Source organism: Sceloporus occidentalis, unplaced genomic scaffold (genome assembly GCF_023333645.1).
Source record: "Sceloporus occidentalis isolate IW3139 unplaced genomic scaffold, rSceOcc1.0.p SCAF_1, whole genome shotgun sequence".
NCBI classification, from domain to species: Eukaryota; Metazoa; Chordata; class Lepidosauria; order Squamata; family Phrynosomatidae; genus Sceloporus; species Sceloporus occidentalis.
In genome coordinates this window covers 173,418,922-173,436,380 of record NW_028316981.1, presented here as the reverse complement: position 1 = coordinate 173,436,380, position 17,459 = coordinate 173,418,922, and the positions used below count along the sequence as shown (strand labels likewise).

General features: G+C 49.7%; 1 protein-coding gene across 1 annotated transcript in view; it reads left to right on the top strand.

The window, feature by feature from the left end:
* Window positions 1–4,846: 4,846 nt before the first annotated feature.
* ITGA5 (integrin subunit alpha 5) overlaps window positions 4,847–17,459 on the top strand; it is a 103,085-nt gene continuing 90,472 nt past the window's right edge. The window contains exon 1 of the mRNA XM_089482554.1: window positions 4,847–5,040. Coding sequence (XP_089338680.1) covers window positions 4,877–5,040 — 164 coding nt within the window. The 5' untranslated portion in view covers window positions 4,847–4,876. The remainder of the gene's footprint in view (window positions 5,041–17,459) is intronic.

The following is a 17,459-nucleotide window of genomic DNA, read 5'->3' as shown; positions in this document are numbered from 1 at the left end:
GGTAGTTAAAGCAGTCTCAGACTGCATTATCTGTGCAGTGGAGATGCAACCTCTGTCCATTTCTCTCTTTTTTATGAGGAAAAATGAGATGTAACAAACAAAATAAAGGAGTATCAGAGCATAAACTTCTCCTCACTTACAAAATGAAGGATTACTGAGAAGATATTCTACAATGTCTTCGGAATATCTGAAGGGTACCCTCCTCACTTTCTGTGACGGTATCTCCACTGCAGAAATAATGCAATTTGATATTGCTTTAACGATCATGTGCCATGCTATGGAACTGTGGGATTTGTAGTTTTCTGCGGCACCAGAGCTCTCTGACAGAGAAAGATAAGTAGGTCACAAAACTGCAAATCGCAGACTTCCATAGCATCGAGCCATAGGAGTTAAACTGATGTCAAACTGCATTATTCCTGCAGTGCAGATGCAGCCTCTGTCCATCTCTCTCACTCTCTATAGTTTCTTAATTTCCATGTACCAACAAAGACAGAGAACAAGCAATCCAAGCAGGCTGCAGGACTATGCCCTTCCCAGTACAAATTCCTGGGGGGCATCCTGAGACCAGACCCATTTCCCCCAGACTGTGTTGCATCTGTGCCAGAGGAGGGGGGGTGCGGACAGGGGCAGGCAGGGCCTGTGTGCTTAGCTGGGGTAATTTACAAGCTCTGTGGGAATAGTCTGTCACCTGCATGATTCTCACCTCCACCAGCCAGTGTGTTATTTGCTATTATGACCACGCCATGTTTTCCATGGCTTTTGCCTAAGCAAATGTTTTTCTATGTTGCAGGGTCATTCCTTTCCATGAGCTCAGTCAGAGTCAAGGCAAAGGCTCCCCTCCCTCCCTCCCGAGAGCCCACTTGCAAACTGCCCTGCCCTGGGACCTGCCTGGAAAGGATGCACAAGCAGACAAAGCCCAGATTGTGAGTGGGAAACCTAAGGCCCAAAACAGAAAGGCTGGGGAAAGTTACTTTTCTGGGTTCCAACCAGCAGAATCCCTCACCCAGCACAACCAGCTATTGCACTGGGACAAGACTGACAAGATGAAATTCAACAGAGACACATGCAAAGACTTATTTCCCCCCTCTCTCTCTGTGTGTGTGTATGTCCCTTCAAATCTCCTGTCGACTTGTGGCAACCCTATGGATTTCATAGGGTTTTCTTAGGCAATGAATTCTCAGATGTGGCATTGTTAGTGCCTTTCTCAGAAATATAGCCTACTACAGCACCTGGGATTCATAGAAGGTCTCCCATTCAAGTACTAAATAGGTGACCCTGCTTATCTTCCAAGATCAGACAGGATCTAGTGCCTTTAGGGTAGTTTTCAGCATCCCCAGTCCAAAATCAAAAGCAGAGATCTCAGTCTGAAGTATTGCCTGTGTAGAAAATTGCAAGCTGAATATGAGTGTATACTAGTCAAAGATATAGCCGTGTTAGTCTGTAGAATCAGTACATAGAGAGATCTTGTAGCACCTTTGAGAGTAATTGAAAGAAAGAAATTGACAGCATGAGCTTTTGTAGACTTCAGTCTACTTCCTTAGATGTACATCTAAGGAAATAGACTGAAGTCTACGAAAGCTCATGCTGCCAATTCTTTTTTCAGTGAGTCTCAAAGGTGCTACAAGATCTCTCTACATAATGAGTGTGTAAACAGATATCAAAGCAAATGTGATCTTGGGTTGCAGGAACAAACGTGTAGTGTCTAGGACACCAGAAATCACAGTTCCACTCTGTTCTTCATCAGTCCCATTTGGAGCACAGTCGCTAGTTCTAGGCACCATTTTTTAAGAATGGATAAACTGGATGCCTCCAGGAATAAGTGACCACAGTGGTGAGCAGTGTGGAAAGGAGCTCCTATGAAAAATAGTCAAAAGAGCTGGGTATGCTTAGTTTGGGGAAGAGACCATTTAACAGAAAGACACGATGCTCTTCACATATCTGAACGAGTGCCTCACAGAAGGTGGACAGTGGTGTCATCTCATTTTTCCAGCTGGCAGGACAATGACCCACCACATGCCTACTTGGGATGCCCATAAATAGAATGTTCCTTTCATGGAGGTAGTGGCTTTGCTCCACTGTTGCACTCTGAGTACAGTGGACCGTTGTTATACGCTGGGGGTTGGTTCCAAGATCCCCCGTGGATAACAAAATCCATGGATGCTCAAGTCCCATTAAATATAATGACATAGCAAAATGGCGTCCCTTATAAAAAATGGAAAATCAAGGTTTGCTATTTGAAGTTCATACTTTTTTTGAACATTTTCAAATTGTGGATGCTTGAATCCGTGTATAAAAAAAATCTGTGTATAAGAAGGGCCGACCGTATTACCCAGCTGTTGGGGGTTGTTTCATATACTCCATTTGTTGGGCTCTTTTTAAACTTAAAAAGCCCTTCATCCCCTTCAAACCAGTGAAGCGCCAGTGTAGTACAGGGTCACCCTAAGTTGGAAATGACTTGAAGGCACACAACCACAACAACAACAACCCCTTCAAGCATGTCTTTCCCCATTTTATTTTCATCATCATCATCTTCATTGATGCTGTTGTGTGCCTTCAAGTTGTTTCTGACTTACGCTGACCCTATCATGGGGTCTTATTGGCAAGATCTGTTCAGAGGAGGTTTGCCATTGCCATCTTCTGGAGCTGAGAATGTGTGACTTGCCCAAGATCACCCAATGGATTTTTATACTGAAGCGGGGAATTGAACTGTTATCTCCAGAGTCATAGTCCAACCCTCAAACCACTAAGTAAGCTGGATCTCATCGTTATTATTATGCTTATTTAAAATTCTGCTCCTTGAAGGCCCCAAACCCACTTCAGATGGAGGAAAGTCCCTTCCCTCTGAGGCTCTGCTGGGAACCAATTCCAAACCAGCCCTTTTGCCCCCAGATTGCTTAGAAGGAAGGAAAACCCTGGTGTGACCTCACCAGCTCAAAGGAGAAGTTGGCCGCTGTTTTCCAAATGAAGTCATTCTTAATACAAAACATACACAGGTCCTATCTCAAAAACCACGTTGGGGCTTCCCTTTGTAAAAATATATCTCGCTAACTCCACGCCCGGTGTAGTGGTTTGAGTGCTGGACTACAACGCTGGAGTCCAGGGTTCGATTCCCCACTCAGCCATGGAAACTCCACAAGCCCTTGGGCAAGTCCCACTCTCTCAGCCTCAGAGGAAGGCAATGGCAAACCCCCTTCTGAACAAATTTGATGGTGAGTTTCTGCATGGACTGGATGGTCCTTGTGGTCTCTTCTATGATTCTATGATTCAAAGCTTGCTGAGAAAAATGCTGAGATTTTCCCCTTAGGGTCCCCATATGTCAGAAATGGCTTGAAGGCAGACAGACACAAGGGCCATCCTTATCCCTGTGCTGAAGCTCTTCATGGGCTGTGAAAGGAAAACCAGGAAGACTGATGGTTGTTGTGCCTCTTGATGCTGCTTCTAGCCCCTTGGTAAAATCTCTCATTTTGCTTTTCACTTTGAATTTATTTGGGGGAAGCGGGAGACATGGGGGTTCGATTCCCAGCTTGGCAATGGAGACCCACTGGGTGGCTTTGGGCAAGTCACACTCTCTCAGCCTCAGAAGGCGACAAACCCTCCTCTGAAGAAACTTGCCAAGAAAACCCCATGATAGGTGTGCCTTAAGGTCATCATAAGTTGGAAAGGACCTGAAGGCACACAACAACAACAATGTATTTTTCCCCACTTCCTGGAGGAGTCCATCCACACTGGAGAAATAATCTGGTTCGGCACTGCTTTAACTGTCATGGTTCAATGCTATGGAATTTGCAGATGGTTTTCAAAGTCACAATTGTAGGACTCTTTAATTCTCCCTCCATTTCAGATGGATTCATTTATTTGACTGATATCTCGCCTTTCTCTCAGACCTGGGTGATGCCTTTGGGTTTAGGAATCCCTGTCTCAGGCTGCCTCTGCATTCCAGAAACAAAGCAGCTTGCCACCACTCCAAGTGCCATGCATGACTCAAGGCTATCAGATGCTGGGAGTTGTAGTTTTGTGAGCTCTTTAGCCTTCTTTGTTGTCAGAGAGCTCTGGTGCCCCAAAGGACTACAAACTCCAGGCTTCCATGGGATGGAGGCACAATATAGGTTGCAGCCATAGCTTCTGCAAAAGTCTGTGGTTCTCAACCTTTGGTCTTCTAGATTTTGGAGACTTCCACTCCCAGAATTCCCGAACAATGAGCAGACTGACTGGGGCCTCTGGGAATGGAAGTCCAAAAGGCCCAAAGGTTGAGAGCCACTGTGAGCCATGCCCAGCTTGGGACCTCTTGGACTTTATGCAGTGCTCCCCAACCTGTGCTCTTGAAGGGCTTTTGGGACTCCAGCTCCCAGAATCCCAGACTAGGGGCCAACATGGCCGAGGCCTCTGGGAACTGAAGTCCCAAATCTCTTAAAGGGCAGGGTTTGGGGCCACTGGGCTGCAGGCATCCCCAGATCTGAGAGTACTTTTGTACTAGTTTTGTGTAGTTTTGAGAAAGTTGTCTCAGCCAAAAAAGAACTCCAGGACTCCATCGCCTTGAGCCCAGGAGGCAGTTCAAGCGGTGTGGAAGCGGACTGTGTCTCCAGTGTGGATGCAGGCTTGATAACTTCCCTGCTGGCTTCCCTCCCTCTCTTCTCCTCCCAAATTCCCGGGGCTGGCGGCTGAAGGGGAGCCCTCCGCTGCTCCTCCTTTGTAGTGACTCATGATCCCGGAGCCAGCCCGAGAGGAGGAGGAGGAGGAGGAGGAGGAGGGACGGCCGGTGGGTGGGCGTCCGAGGGGGACTCCGGGCTCCTCCTCCTCCTCCTCCTGCGAGGAGCCAAGGAAGGAGCCCCGAAGGCCAGCCGGGACACTCCTCTCCAGCCTGCCTTCCTTCACGATCATGCTTCCTGGGCTGCTCGGCGCCTCCTGCCTGCTGCTGCTCTTCTCCTCCCTGGGACCCCTCCGGGGCTTCAACCTGGAGGCCCAGGCGCCCAGCCTCCTCCGCGGACCCCCGGGCAGCCTCTTCGGCTTCGCCGTGGACTTCTACCTCCCCCAGGAGCAGAGGTCAGCCCCGGGGATCATGGAAGGAGGAGGGGAAGAGAAGACAGCCCTTGCCCATAGAGGACCATGGGAGAAGACTGGCCCTTTGGGAATGCTGACTCTCCAACGATTCCCTATCCTGGGCAAGGGATCATCCCCCATGTCTCCCTATGCAGAAGGAGTCCCCATGACTCTCTATGGGCAAGGATGGTCTCTCTCGGGCAAGTAGTGCTGTCCTTTGTTTTATAGTAGGTGCCGTCGATGGGGGACTGGGCTGGGATGCCTCTCTCTCTCTCCTTGTTTGCCCTCCTCCGCTTCTGGGGGGCTCGGGTCGAGCCAGATGGTGGTGTGGAAGAGGATCGGTGGACTTTGGGATGGGGGCAGGGGGGGCTTTCGCCTTTGGCATGGATAGGAAAAGAACAGCCTCCCTATTTCCTTCTCTCTCTCTCCCCCCCCCCCATTTGTAAGAACACGTTCCCTCTGCCCCCTCTTTGTGGGAGACTTGGGTGGGATGAGTGGGAGAGGATCAGTGGGGCCCCTTGGCCCCTGTGAGCCCCTTGTTTAATTTGGGGGTGCATATTTACTTTGCTGTAGAGCATAGGAATGATCCCCCTCTTCCCCAATCCATGGGATCCTTGAGGGGGATGGGGGAGTGGGGCTGGAAGCGGATGATTGGGGCCCTTTCTGGCCTGGAGGGAGGGGGCGGGAAGGAGGAGCAGCTTTCCTCTCCTCCTCCGCCATTGATAGGGGGATCGAGTTGGATGAGGGGGGTGGAATCAGATTTGGGGTGAGGGAAGTAAGTGGGGGGGGGGGCTGGGGGGCAGGCTCCCTCTTCCCCTTTCTCTCCCCATCGATGGGGGCCTTAGCGGATCCTGGGCGGGGGGGGCTGGGCCCTTTTCTGGCGCGTGGAAGCGGGAGCAGCCCCCCAACTTTTCAGGGGGGTGTAGGAGCGGATCAGTGGGGAGGGGGCAACACTTGGCTCCACTTTTAGCCTTGGAGGGCGATGATGGGGCTGAGGAAGGCTCCCTCTCCCATCTTCGCAAAGCTCCCTCCCCGGCTCCCCTGCCCCCGATAAGTGCTTGCAGACCCACCGACCCCCCCCCCCTTTCCCGCCTCCAGCCCCTCTTCCTCGGGACCCCCGGGATCCACAAGGCTCTGGCTCTGCCAGGGATGGGACCCCCTCTTCTTCCCCCCGCCGCCCCCCTGGAAGGGTTTTCCGTGGGGCTCCCCCTCTGCCTCCCTCTCCCCCCTCTCTGCTGCCCACCGCCCCCTTCTCCTTCTCCTTCTCCCTCCTTCCCTCTCCCTCCTGCCGAGCTGGGAAGCAAGCATTTCCTGTAATCGGAGCCCAGGCTCTTGTTGGAGGGGCTGGAAATTTGGGGGAGAGAGAGAGAAAGAAAAGAAAGAAAGAAAGAAAGAAAGAGGGGATCGTGCGAGGACTGAGAGAGAGAGAGAAAGAAAGAGCAGGGAATCTCTCGCCAATGTTATCATGGGAGTTTCCTCCAGGAAAAGTGGAGGCAGACCCATAGAGAGGGAGGCGATCAGACCTCCTTCCCCCAGCGTCCTCCTTTTCCAGGACCTGTCCTCCATTCCAGCCTTCTGCCCAGGAGGAATGCCCAAAGGTCCTCCCTTTGGAGCATGGCTAAGAAGCATGAGTCTTTCTTTACTGGAGTGTTTTCAGCTTTGATTTGGTCACGTCCTCCATTTTCTGGAGTGTCCTCCATTTTAGAGTGCCTTGTCCTCCTTGGCAGTTGGGACATCTGCTCACCCTGCCTTCAGGTGTGCCTTTGCAGAGAGAGTTTGGCCAAGGCCATCCCACTGCTTATTTTCCTCCTCCCGCTCCTGTCGTGGAGGATTTTATTTCTGGAGGGCAGGAAGAATCTGTCCCAAGGTTGGGACCAAGGCTCCCCTTCTGGGATCTTTTCTCCCTCCTGGTTGGGATGCACAGGACCAAGGGGCCTAATGTGAAACATCTCGGATCCACCTTCATCTTCTCTTGGTGGTGGCCCTTGGACCAGGGTGATCAGATGTCCTCCTTTTCCAGGACATGTCTTACATTTCAGCCTTCCATCCAGGAGGCATTCCAAAAGGTCCTCCATTTTGAGCATCACTAAGAAGCATGAGTACGTGGAGAGATCTTGCAGCACCTTTGAGACTTACTGGAAGAAAGAAATTGGCGCTTTCATAGACTTTAGTCTACTTCCTCAGATTTGGAGGGAGTAGACTGAACAGCATCTGAGGGAGTAGACTGAAGTGGTATTTTTTTGCACGTGCCCCTGCTAATGTGCCAATTCAGGCTTGAAACTTAAAAAGTAGCAGCTGCAACAGTCTGGCGGTGCTGACCATGATGGATTTGGAAGACCTAATAAGCATCCCAGACTTTTTCAGTTTCTACATGTGAAGTTTCCATGGGGGTAGGCGAGGGGAAATCATTCCCCCACATGGGCTGGCAACCATGTGCTCCTCCGGATGTTGTCAGGTGCCAACTACCAACATTCTTCTCCATGGACTATCCTGGCTTGGGCTACTGGGATTTGCATCCCAGCAACATCTGCAGGCCTGCAGGACAAAGCTCCTCGGAGGAATACGCAGGGACCCGGTGCTAGGGCCTTTGGGGTCCTTTGACTTGAGGTTTGTCCCTGACAGAATTTGGAAGAAATGACACCCCTCTCAATTGTCCTGAGTCTGGCTGTACTTTAAGTTCCATGATAACTGGGGATGGTGAGATATGTAAGTTTAAGGAAAGGAGAGAACAGCAACTCTAGGTGGAGCAATCTCCCCTCTTGGCCTCAAATCTCTTTGACTATGTGAAGTCGAAGGCTTTCATGGCTGGCATCCATAGTTTTTTGTGGGTTTTTTGGGGTGTGTGGCCATGTTCTAGTTTCTTCCTGACATTTCGCCAGTATCTGTGGCTGGCATCTTCAGAGAATGCTTACCTGGAAAAAATTGTGTGTGTGTGTGTGTGTGTGTGCACGCACACACACACACACACACACACACACACTGTGTGGGCCTGGGAATGCAGGAGTGATTTGCCTGTGTATTGTTCTGTGCTGATGGCAGGCCTCAGGCTGGGAGGCTAATGCAAAAGAGAATTAGTGTCTGCTAATTGGTGATCATTCTCTGAAGATGCCAGCCACAGATGCTGGCCACATTCCAGATGTGGCCACAGGCTGTGCTGGCTTTTGGGAGTTATAGTATCCAAAATGAATTTTCCCCAAGCTCTGTTCTATCTGTCTGCTTGGCGAGAGCAGAAGTAGCAGGTCTAATCATCTTCATAAGTTTTTGGGTTAAGAGAGTAGGGGAAAGAAGTCCCTCCCAGTCTTGGCAAAACCTCACCCATGCTCTGTAATGTCCATATGACAAGGTCACAAGGAGAAGCAAACCAGAGTTTGAGACAGTATTGTCTCCAGTTCTGGATTCCATACCACACCCCTTCACAAATACACATCCAACAGATAGAAGCAGGACATTCATCTAAATTACAGGAGAGGAAATTTAAGTTGGTGGATGCTTTCCTTCTGTGGGGCTTCCGGTGGGGTTTGCACCATCGGAGAAATGTTCCTGTTGGATTGTATCTCAACTCCTTGGTGAGCTTAGCAACATAATCATAATGCTCACTCTCTTGTGATGTTAAGTGAGACTTACTCCCATGTTAATGTATATGAGTTGCAGCAAAGAGAAATTAAGACTATTCTTCCCCATGGAATATTAACTGCTCTGCAGGGATGGCCCCAGATATTCTGTTTCCTGAGCTATGGGACAAAATAGTGCCTGCTGTCTGAGAAAGCTGCTGAATTTGCAGTTCAACACTGCTGTTGGGTCTGTTGTAAGCCGCTCTGATTGTTTGATTAGAAAAAGCAGGCTATAAATAAAAGTTGTTTTATTATTATTATTATTATTATTATTATTGGAGGGCAATTTATAGGCTGCAGAACAGAACATGTGACACATGTAGCTTTGTCCACCAGCCCCTTGCCCCTCTAGCACCCACTGCCTAAGACCGTTGCCTTATCTCATGATAACTGATGGCAGGGCTGACCCTTCTCAGAATGGGCTTGCAGGCTGCTCTTCCTTGGTGTTAAGCCCTGGCTTAGAACTAGCCCTCGCTGCAAACCACCACGCTCCCTTCTTACCTTGAGAAGTAGTCCTGGCCCTTCATGTCTCAGGAGGTGTGCATCCAATGGTCCCCCAAACTGCTCATTAAGGGATTTTGGACTTCAGCTCAAAGAATCCCAGACCTTGACCAACATGGCTGAGGCTTCTGGGGAATGAAGTCCAAAATCTCTTAAAGGGCACACAGTTCAGGGACCACTGTGTAAACTATGCAGCAGTTCCCGTCTCCCAGCTCGTTTCATAGACAGGCAGGCCAGCTGGAAGCAGGATGGTGCAGTACATGATGTGTTATTTCCTTGCCCTCCAGCACTTTGGCCTAGCACAGGCATCTCTACAGGAAATGAGATTATCTGTCGAGTATTAGCAGGATGTTCTGAGGTCTCACACAGGGTCTGAGCTGAGACTTTTCTAGTGGTGATCAAAATACAGGGCCAAGCTGGTTCAGGTGCCACAAAACTTCTCTCAGGTAAGTGTGGGAGAATCTAACTCTCCAGATGTTGGATTTTTTTCCTCCCATCATCCTTCATTGCTGGTTATGCTCGCTAGGGCTCATGAGAGTTGCAGTCCATTCTGGAGGGTTGTTTGGTCTCCATCCGTGTTCTGTATCTCGGAAATAAAAGAGCAAACTGGCACACAGATCATCATGTATGATGTTCCTAATCTATCTGGATGTTGCAGCATACACATACAGATTGCTTGCTGTGGCATGAAGTGTGTCTTTGATTCCAGATTTGGAGAACAGGCAGGATATAAATCAATACAATACATCTATATGTAGTCATTGCTCTCCATACACCGTTTATGGGTTGTGTACCACAAGGAAGGGGTTTCTATATATTTAAATATCCCCTGCCTAGTTCACTTTGTGCCCACCATTGCATGATGTATTGACTTCTCTCCTTGTTACACATATTTATTTCCCACAGTCCTCCCGCCGTCACTCAAAAGGTCTGATAGAGTGGCGTCCAGACATCAGAAATGTGACAGAAGCTATATATAGGTTACCATCTGAAAGATGTGACATAAAAGGAAAAAGCATGGGGTGGAGAGGAGGGAAATAGAATAGAAAAGCACACTCAGATGCTATGAATTTTAGCAGACCACGAGCTGGATTTAAGCACATTGAAAAAGGCTGCTGCTTCCTTTCCCTCTGCTGTATTTGTATTGGCAGTAGGTATCAGTAGGGCGGGCAGTTTTAAGCTGGACTTGGGTGCAGCCATGATGGAGGGATACCTACTTGCTCCTTCCATTTCTGCTGATGACCCCAGTCATGGCATTTGGTAACTTGAAGAAGGAAGGGGAGTATACACTTGTAGACATGTATTTTTACTTTCTAACATTTCATGCTTAGCAGAATGCCATGGTTTCTCTGTGAAGGAACAGAGAAGGGCTACATCCCTCCAAACTTTCTTCATCTTCAGTCCCCAGTAGCATAACCACAAAAGCAAATGGTGAAGCGTGGCTGCAGTGGTAATGTGTCAACATCTGGAGGGCCACACTCACACCCTTGGAACAAGTGAGAATGGGCCATGATGAGTTAGTAATATCTCTCTTTCAGCTGTTTGTCTGTGTGATGATTTGTTGTATGGGAACAGGATTATGAATAGGAGGACAACCTTGTATGCCTCCTTGAGGTTCTTGGAGGAAAGGCAGGGTGTAAATGAAGTTCTTGTTGTGTGCCTTCAAGTTGTTTTGACTTACGGTGACCCTAAAGCATCCCTATAATGGGATTTTCTTGGCAAGATTTGTTCAGAAGGGGTTTGTGGAAGCTCTGAGGCTGAGAGTGTTTGACTTGCACAAGGTCACTCAATGGGTTTCCATGGCTGAGCGGGGATTTGAGCTCTCATCTCCAGAACTGTAGTCCAGCACTCAAACCACTACACTAAGCTTGCAGCTGTGTGTATTTCCCCAGCACCACACAAAGCCCCGTAGTGATACAACACCATTGGAATTTCTAGACAGTAGTTAGTGCTAGTCTTCTGAAAACCCATTCTTGATTTCTTTGGACTTCCTAGCCAGTTAGGCAATGAACCTTAAATTCAGTTGCCACACCAGCAGCCCTCCCTGTCTTTGTCAGTTGTTCCTGCTATGAACTCTGCCTTCACACTGCATTTTGGAGGTGTTCTAAATCTTTGGAAAGAAACTCAGGGTCAAGGATGAGCCGTGTCAAAGCACATAGGAAAGGGTCAGTGGTGAGCAGCAATAAGGATAGTCCAAATGTTGAACAACATTTAGTGGGAGGCCAGTCTGCCAGTTGTTTTATCAGACCTTTAAACATGAACTAAGATGCAATTTGGGAGCTTATTGCACGGGGCTCCAGGAACGCAAATGGCATGGAACGAAAGGGGGCATGATGGGAACTGAATGGGGAAAGGTAGGGTTGCCATAATTCTGGACCTCCAAACTGGGACAAATGTAGGACAAAAGTAGGACAAAATTTTCAAATGTAGGGCACATTTTTAAAAATGGAGGACACGCAAAAATTGATGATTTTTTAAAAAATGTTAATATAAATGCATGTTTCTTAGACATGATCAAAATGGAGGACATTTTGGCATTGTTCCTAGACAGATGGCAGAAATGTACTTCCCTTTCTGGCTAACCTCCCCCGCCCCCCCATTCCAAATAGCATATTTGGGCATTGAAGAGGAGGAAGAGTGGAAAAGGCAGAGGAGGAGGAAGAGGAGAAGAAGAAGAGGAGGACGAAGAAGGGGAGGAAGAGGAGGAGGAGAAGAAGAGATGGAGAAGAAGAGGAGGAGGAAGAAGATGAAGAAGAGGAGGAAAAGGAGGAAGAAGGGGAGGAGGAGGAGAAGAGATGGAGAAGAAGAGGAGGAGAAAGAAGATGAAGAAGAGGAGGAAAGGGAGGAAGAAGGAAGAGGAAGAAGGGGAGGAAGAGGAGGAGGAGAAGAAGAGATGGAGAAGAAGAGGAGGAGGAAGAAGATGAAGAAGAGGAGGAAAAGGAGGAAGAAGGAAGAGGAAGAAGGGGAGGAAGAGGAGGAGGACGAGAGGAGGAAGAAGAAGAGGAGGAAAAAGATGAGGAAGAAGGGGAGGAAGAGGAGGAGAAAGAAGAAGAAGAGGAGGAGGAAGAAGGGGAGGAAGAAAAGGAGGCAGAAGAAGAGGAGGAGGAGAAAGAGGAAAGGCTCTTTCCCCTGCCTGGCTGCCTCCGTCGCCAATGGAGGAAGCCAGGCAAGGGAATGGGGCCTCGCTGAAGCCAAGCCCCAAACCCCTGCCTGGCTGCCTCCGTCGCCGTTTTGCCCCCACCCCCGGGATTCCCCCCCCCCCCAGAGACGGAGGCAGCCAGGCAGAGGTTTGGGGCTTGGCTTCAGCCGTCCTCCAAGCCCCAGCCAAGCCTGGAGGACTCCGCGATCGCGGAGGAGCTCCCAGGGCATGTCTGGGGCTTGGAAGACAGCCGTCCTCCAAGCTCCAGCCAAGCCTGGAGGACTCCGCGATCGCGGAGGAGCCCCCAGGGCATGGCTGGGGCTTGGAAGACAGCCGTCCTCCAAGCCCCAGCCAAGCCTGGAGGACTCCGTGATCGCGGAGGAGCCCCCAGGGCATGGCTGGGGCTTGGAAGACAGCCGTCCTCCAAGCCCCAGCCAAGCCTGCAGGACTCGCTGGGGGGGGGGAGTCCCGGGGGCAGGGCCAAACTGGGGCGGGACCGTGCGGACCCGCCCCAAATCGGGAAAGTCCCGCCCCCAGGCGGGATATGGGAACCCTAGGGAAAAGATGCATTTTACCACACTCTGGAAGGCCACCGACACTGCCAGAAGTCCCCATTCCGTTCCAAATCTGTCCCCCAGAGGCCGATTTTCAAGAACTGTTCTGAATAGTTCCTGAAAATTTGCCTCTCTGGCACGGATTTGGAATGGAATGGGCACTTCCGGTAGTGTTCCAGCATGCGGTAAAATGCGCCCTTTTTCTGTTCCCAGCATGCCCCCTTTCGTTACGTGCCACTTGCGTTTCTGGAGCCCCATGCGATAAGCTCCATTCTGAGCAGACAATATCATCCAAAATGAATAGGAAATGTGGTTTTTTACCCTCTAACTGAGTTGTTTTAACAAATGACAGCATTTCCATCTGTTGCAGGAAGTCCACAAAGGCGTTCTTACAATTTGAGTATTAGCCAAGTCTTTACACAAAATGAGACATAAAGAGGGAAGCAGGCAGAGCGCGCATCTCTTGTGCCCAGGTTCCTAGAACTTTGATGCTGCTGCCCAGGATCTGGAAATTTCTGGCAAAATAGAAAAGAAAATTGGTTTAGGACCTAGATCTCTCAGGTCCAGGCTTGGGCACTTTTGAACATTTTCCTCTTTTTTGGAGCAACATGCTATTGCTGAGTAGACTGACACATATACACTCTGTGCCACTCCCTTTTCTCTTCTTACTCCTGTTTCTTCTTTCATCTCTTTCTCTTTCTTCCCTCATCATCTCTTTCTATGAGTTACACACCCCTTGTCTTCCTGTCTCTGTTTTCCTCCACACCCAGTAGGATGCTTGGTCTTTCCAGAGTTTAGAACCTATTGTCTGTAGAGGGACTTATGACCTTAGGCTGAGGGAGGCATGAAGCACTGTGGCTTCAGATTGCTCAGCCCTGCTCTAGTGTGCTTGGCTTTGCCTAGCTGTTAGAGAGAGGGACATGTGTTGGATCTTGTAGACTTGACCATAGGATTTTGGGGGCATAGAATCATCCGCCAACTTAATATCTTTGCTTCAAACCATTAGTAAAGGTATGGTTAATGCTTTCATTTGTGCCAAGAGCAGTGAGGATCTAGCAGAGGATTGTCTTCTTGGTAGGATTCTGTTCTTTCCAATGGCTGGTGATTTGCACATGGGATTGATCTGTACATGGTGCAGAGAAAATATTCTCACCCTTTAATTTAGGTCCTTTCTTTAAAAACTTAGTATCCAGAGATGATATCCTATTCCTGAGACTTAAGCAGAACTGAATTATTATTATCTTTGAAAGCAGGGGCAGGAAGGACTGTTGTGAGACTGCGAAACACATCAACTATCCAGCATAACCACTGATGAGGTGCCATGGGAACTGCAGTCCACCATCCAACTGGAGGGCTGCATAACTCCCCAGGCCTTCTCTTTAATTGTATCCGCGCCAAACTCTACAAAGAAAGCCTTTCGCCCTTTTGAAAATATCTGAAGCATTTTAATACAAATACACTCTTGAGAGGATGGTTCTTTAGTGACATGTGCCAGTTATGTTAGAAGGATGCAATTGCATTCCATGTGCTTCATAGGCTGTCCTAAACTACACAGTCTGATTACATGATCTGCAGAGTTCATGGGGGTTGTTACATAACACCAGTCCATTTTCTCTGTGTTATGAGATTTGCAGTCACACTTTATTTATTTATTTAAATTATGTTTTGCCTTTCTCCCAGTACAGGATTCAAAGCAGAGAAAGTATTTAAGGCACAGATTCTTGTGATGCTGTTTAGGAGTGTCATTGCCAACCCACTGAAATGGAAGCTGGTTTAAAAAGGAGGGATAAACTAAGCACTTAAGGGGTCCCCCAGTATCCTCAGTAAAATATCCCCAGTGTAAACTTTGAAAATCTAAATTTTATGGTGCTGTGTTTTTATTTCAACAATTTGGAACTACCTTCCAAGGGAGGCTAGTCTGGCTTCTTCCTTTTGTTCTGCTACCAGGGGCAAGTGTCATTTTGTTTAAACAAAACCATTTGCACTTAAGCTACTTTGCTGCAGGATGAATCTTTAACTGGGGGTTTGGGGGTTCTTTTTAATAAAAAAGAAACCAGTGTTTATTAGACTTACATTTTGTGTTTTCATTCATCTGTTTTATGTATTTGTTTACTTTTCATGCCATTTGTTTGTCACCCGCCAGGGTCCCCAAAGTAGGGTTGCCATAAGTCAGGACCTCCAAACCAGGACAAATGTAGGACAAAATGATCAAATGTAGGACACATTTTTTTTTAAAATGGAGGGCACGCAAAAAATTGATTATTTTTGAATTTTTTTTCATATAAATGCATGTTTCTTAGGCATGATCAAAATGGAGGACATTTGGCAATATTCCTAGACAGATGGCAGAAATGTGCTTCCCTTTCTGGCCAAAAACCAGAAGAGGAGGAAGAGTGGAAGAAGCAGAGGAGGAGGAAGAGGAGGAAGAAGAGGAGGAGGAAGAGGGGAAGAGGAGGAGGAGGAAGAAGAGGAAGTAGAGAGGAAGAAAAAGGGGAGGAACAGGGGAAGGATGAGGTGGAGAAGAAGAGGTGGAGAAGAAGAGGAGGAGGGAGAAGATGAAGAAGAAGGGGGGGAGGAGGAGGAGGAAGAAGAGGAGGAGAGTAAGAAGAAGAAGATGAAGAATGGGGGAGGAGGAGAGGAGGAAGAAGAAAAGAAGAGGAGGAGGAGAGTAAGAAGAAGAGGAGGAGGAAGAAGCGGAAGAAGAAGAGGAGGAGGAGAGGAGGGCGGAGGAGGCGACAAGGCAGGGGAAAAGGGCTTCGCCGAGGCGAGACCCTTTCCCCCCGTCAGGCCGCCTCCCTGACCGGCAGAGGAGGGGGCAAGGCAGGGGGAACGGGCTTTGCCGAGGCGAGACCCTTTTCCCCCATCAGGCCGCCTCCCTGGCTGGCGGAGGAGGGGGCAAGGCAGGGGGAAAGGGCTTTGCTGAGGCGAGACCCTTTTCCCCCATCAGGCCGCCTCCCTGGCCGGCGGAGGAGGGGGCAAGGCAGGGGAAAAGGGCTTCGCCGAGGCGAGACCCTTTTCCCCCGTCAGGCCGCCTCCCTGGCTGGCGGAGGAGGGGGCAAGGCAGGGGGAAAGGGCTTTGCTGAGGCGAGACCCTTTTCCCCCATCAGGCCGCCTCCCTGGCCGGCGGAGGAGGGGGCAAGGCAGGGGAAAAGGGCTTCGCCGAGGCGAGACCCTTTTCCCCCGTCAGGCCGCCTCCCTGGCTGGCGGAGGAGGGGGCAAGGCAGGGGGAAAGGGCTTTGCTGAGGCGAGACCCTTTTCCCCCATAAGGCCGCCTCCCTGGCCGGCGGAGGAGGGGGCAAGGCAGGGGGAAAGGGCTTCGCCGAGGCGAGACCCTTTTCCCCCGTCAGGCCGCCTCCCTGGCTGGTGGAGGAGGTGCCAAGGCAGGGGAAAAGGGCCTCGCTGAGGCGAAGCCCTTTTCCCCTGTCAGGCCGCCTCCATCCCCAGCGGAGGAGGGGGCAAGGCAGGGGGAAAGGGCTTCGCCGAGGCGAGACCCTTTTCCCCCGTCAGGCCGCCTCCCTGGCTGGTGGAGGAGGTGCCAAGGCAGGGGAAAAGGGCCTCGCTGAGGCGAAGCCCTTTTCCCCTGTCAGGCCGCCTCCATCCCCAGCGGAGGAGGCCAAGCAGGGAACGAGCCTCGCTGAGGTGAGGCTCCTTTCCCTGCCTGGCGTCCATCGCGGGGGGGGATCCCGGGGGCGGGACCAAACCAGGGTGGGACCGTGCAGACCCGCCCCAAACCAGGAAAGTCCCGCCCCCCGGCGGGATATGGCAACCCTACCCCAAAGTGATGTACAATTGACAAAAATACCAAAACAAAACAACATTACATGTATAACTAAAAGAAACAGTTGAAAACAGTCCAACCTCTATTTTCAAAACAGTTCTAAAAACAGCCAAAACAGACACACCCATTAAAAGCCATTCAAAACATCACAATCATTGTTGCCCACTGGAAGTTCAGAAGAGATGGAGCCAGCCTAACGTCTCTTGGCAGAGAGATCCATAGTTGGGGTGTGCTGCAGAGAAAGCTCAGCCAGGCTAGCTTAGCCTTGGGGTGCTGGGAGATGTAACAGGGACTCCGCTCATGCTCTTAGGCTGGTTCCACACTGAAGAATTAATGTAGTTAGACAGTGCTTTAATTGTCATGGCTCCATCCTATGGAATCCTGGGATTTGTAGTTTGTTGTGGCACCAGAGCTCTGACAGAAAAGGCTAAAAATCTCACAAAACTTCAAATTCCACAGAATTGAGCCCATGGCAGTTGAAGTGGCTTCAAACGGCATTCATTCTGCACTGTAGACGTGGCCTTTGATTTCAAGCAGGCTCATATGGGAGGAGGCAGACTTTCAGATATCCTAGAATCATAGAATTATAGAATCGTAGAGTTGGAAGAGACCACTAGGGCCATCCAGTCCAACCCCCTGCCATGCAGGAAATCCAATTCAAAGCATCCCTGACAGATGGCCATCCAGCCTCTGTTTAAAGACCTCCAAGGAAGGAGACTCTATCACCCTCCGAGGGAGTGCATTCCACTGTCGAACAGCCCTTACTGTCAGGAAGTTCCTCCTAATCTTCAGGTGGAATCTCTTTTCCTGTAGCTTGCCTCCATTGTTCCGGGTCCTGT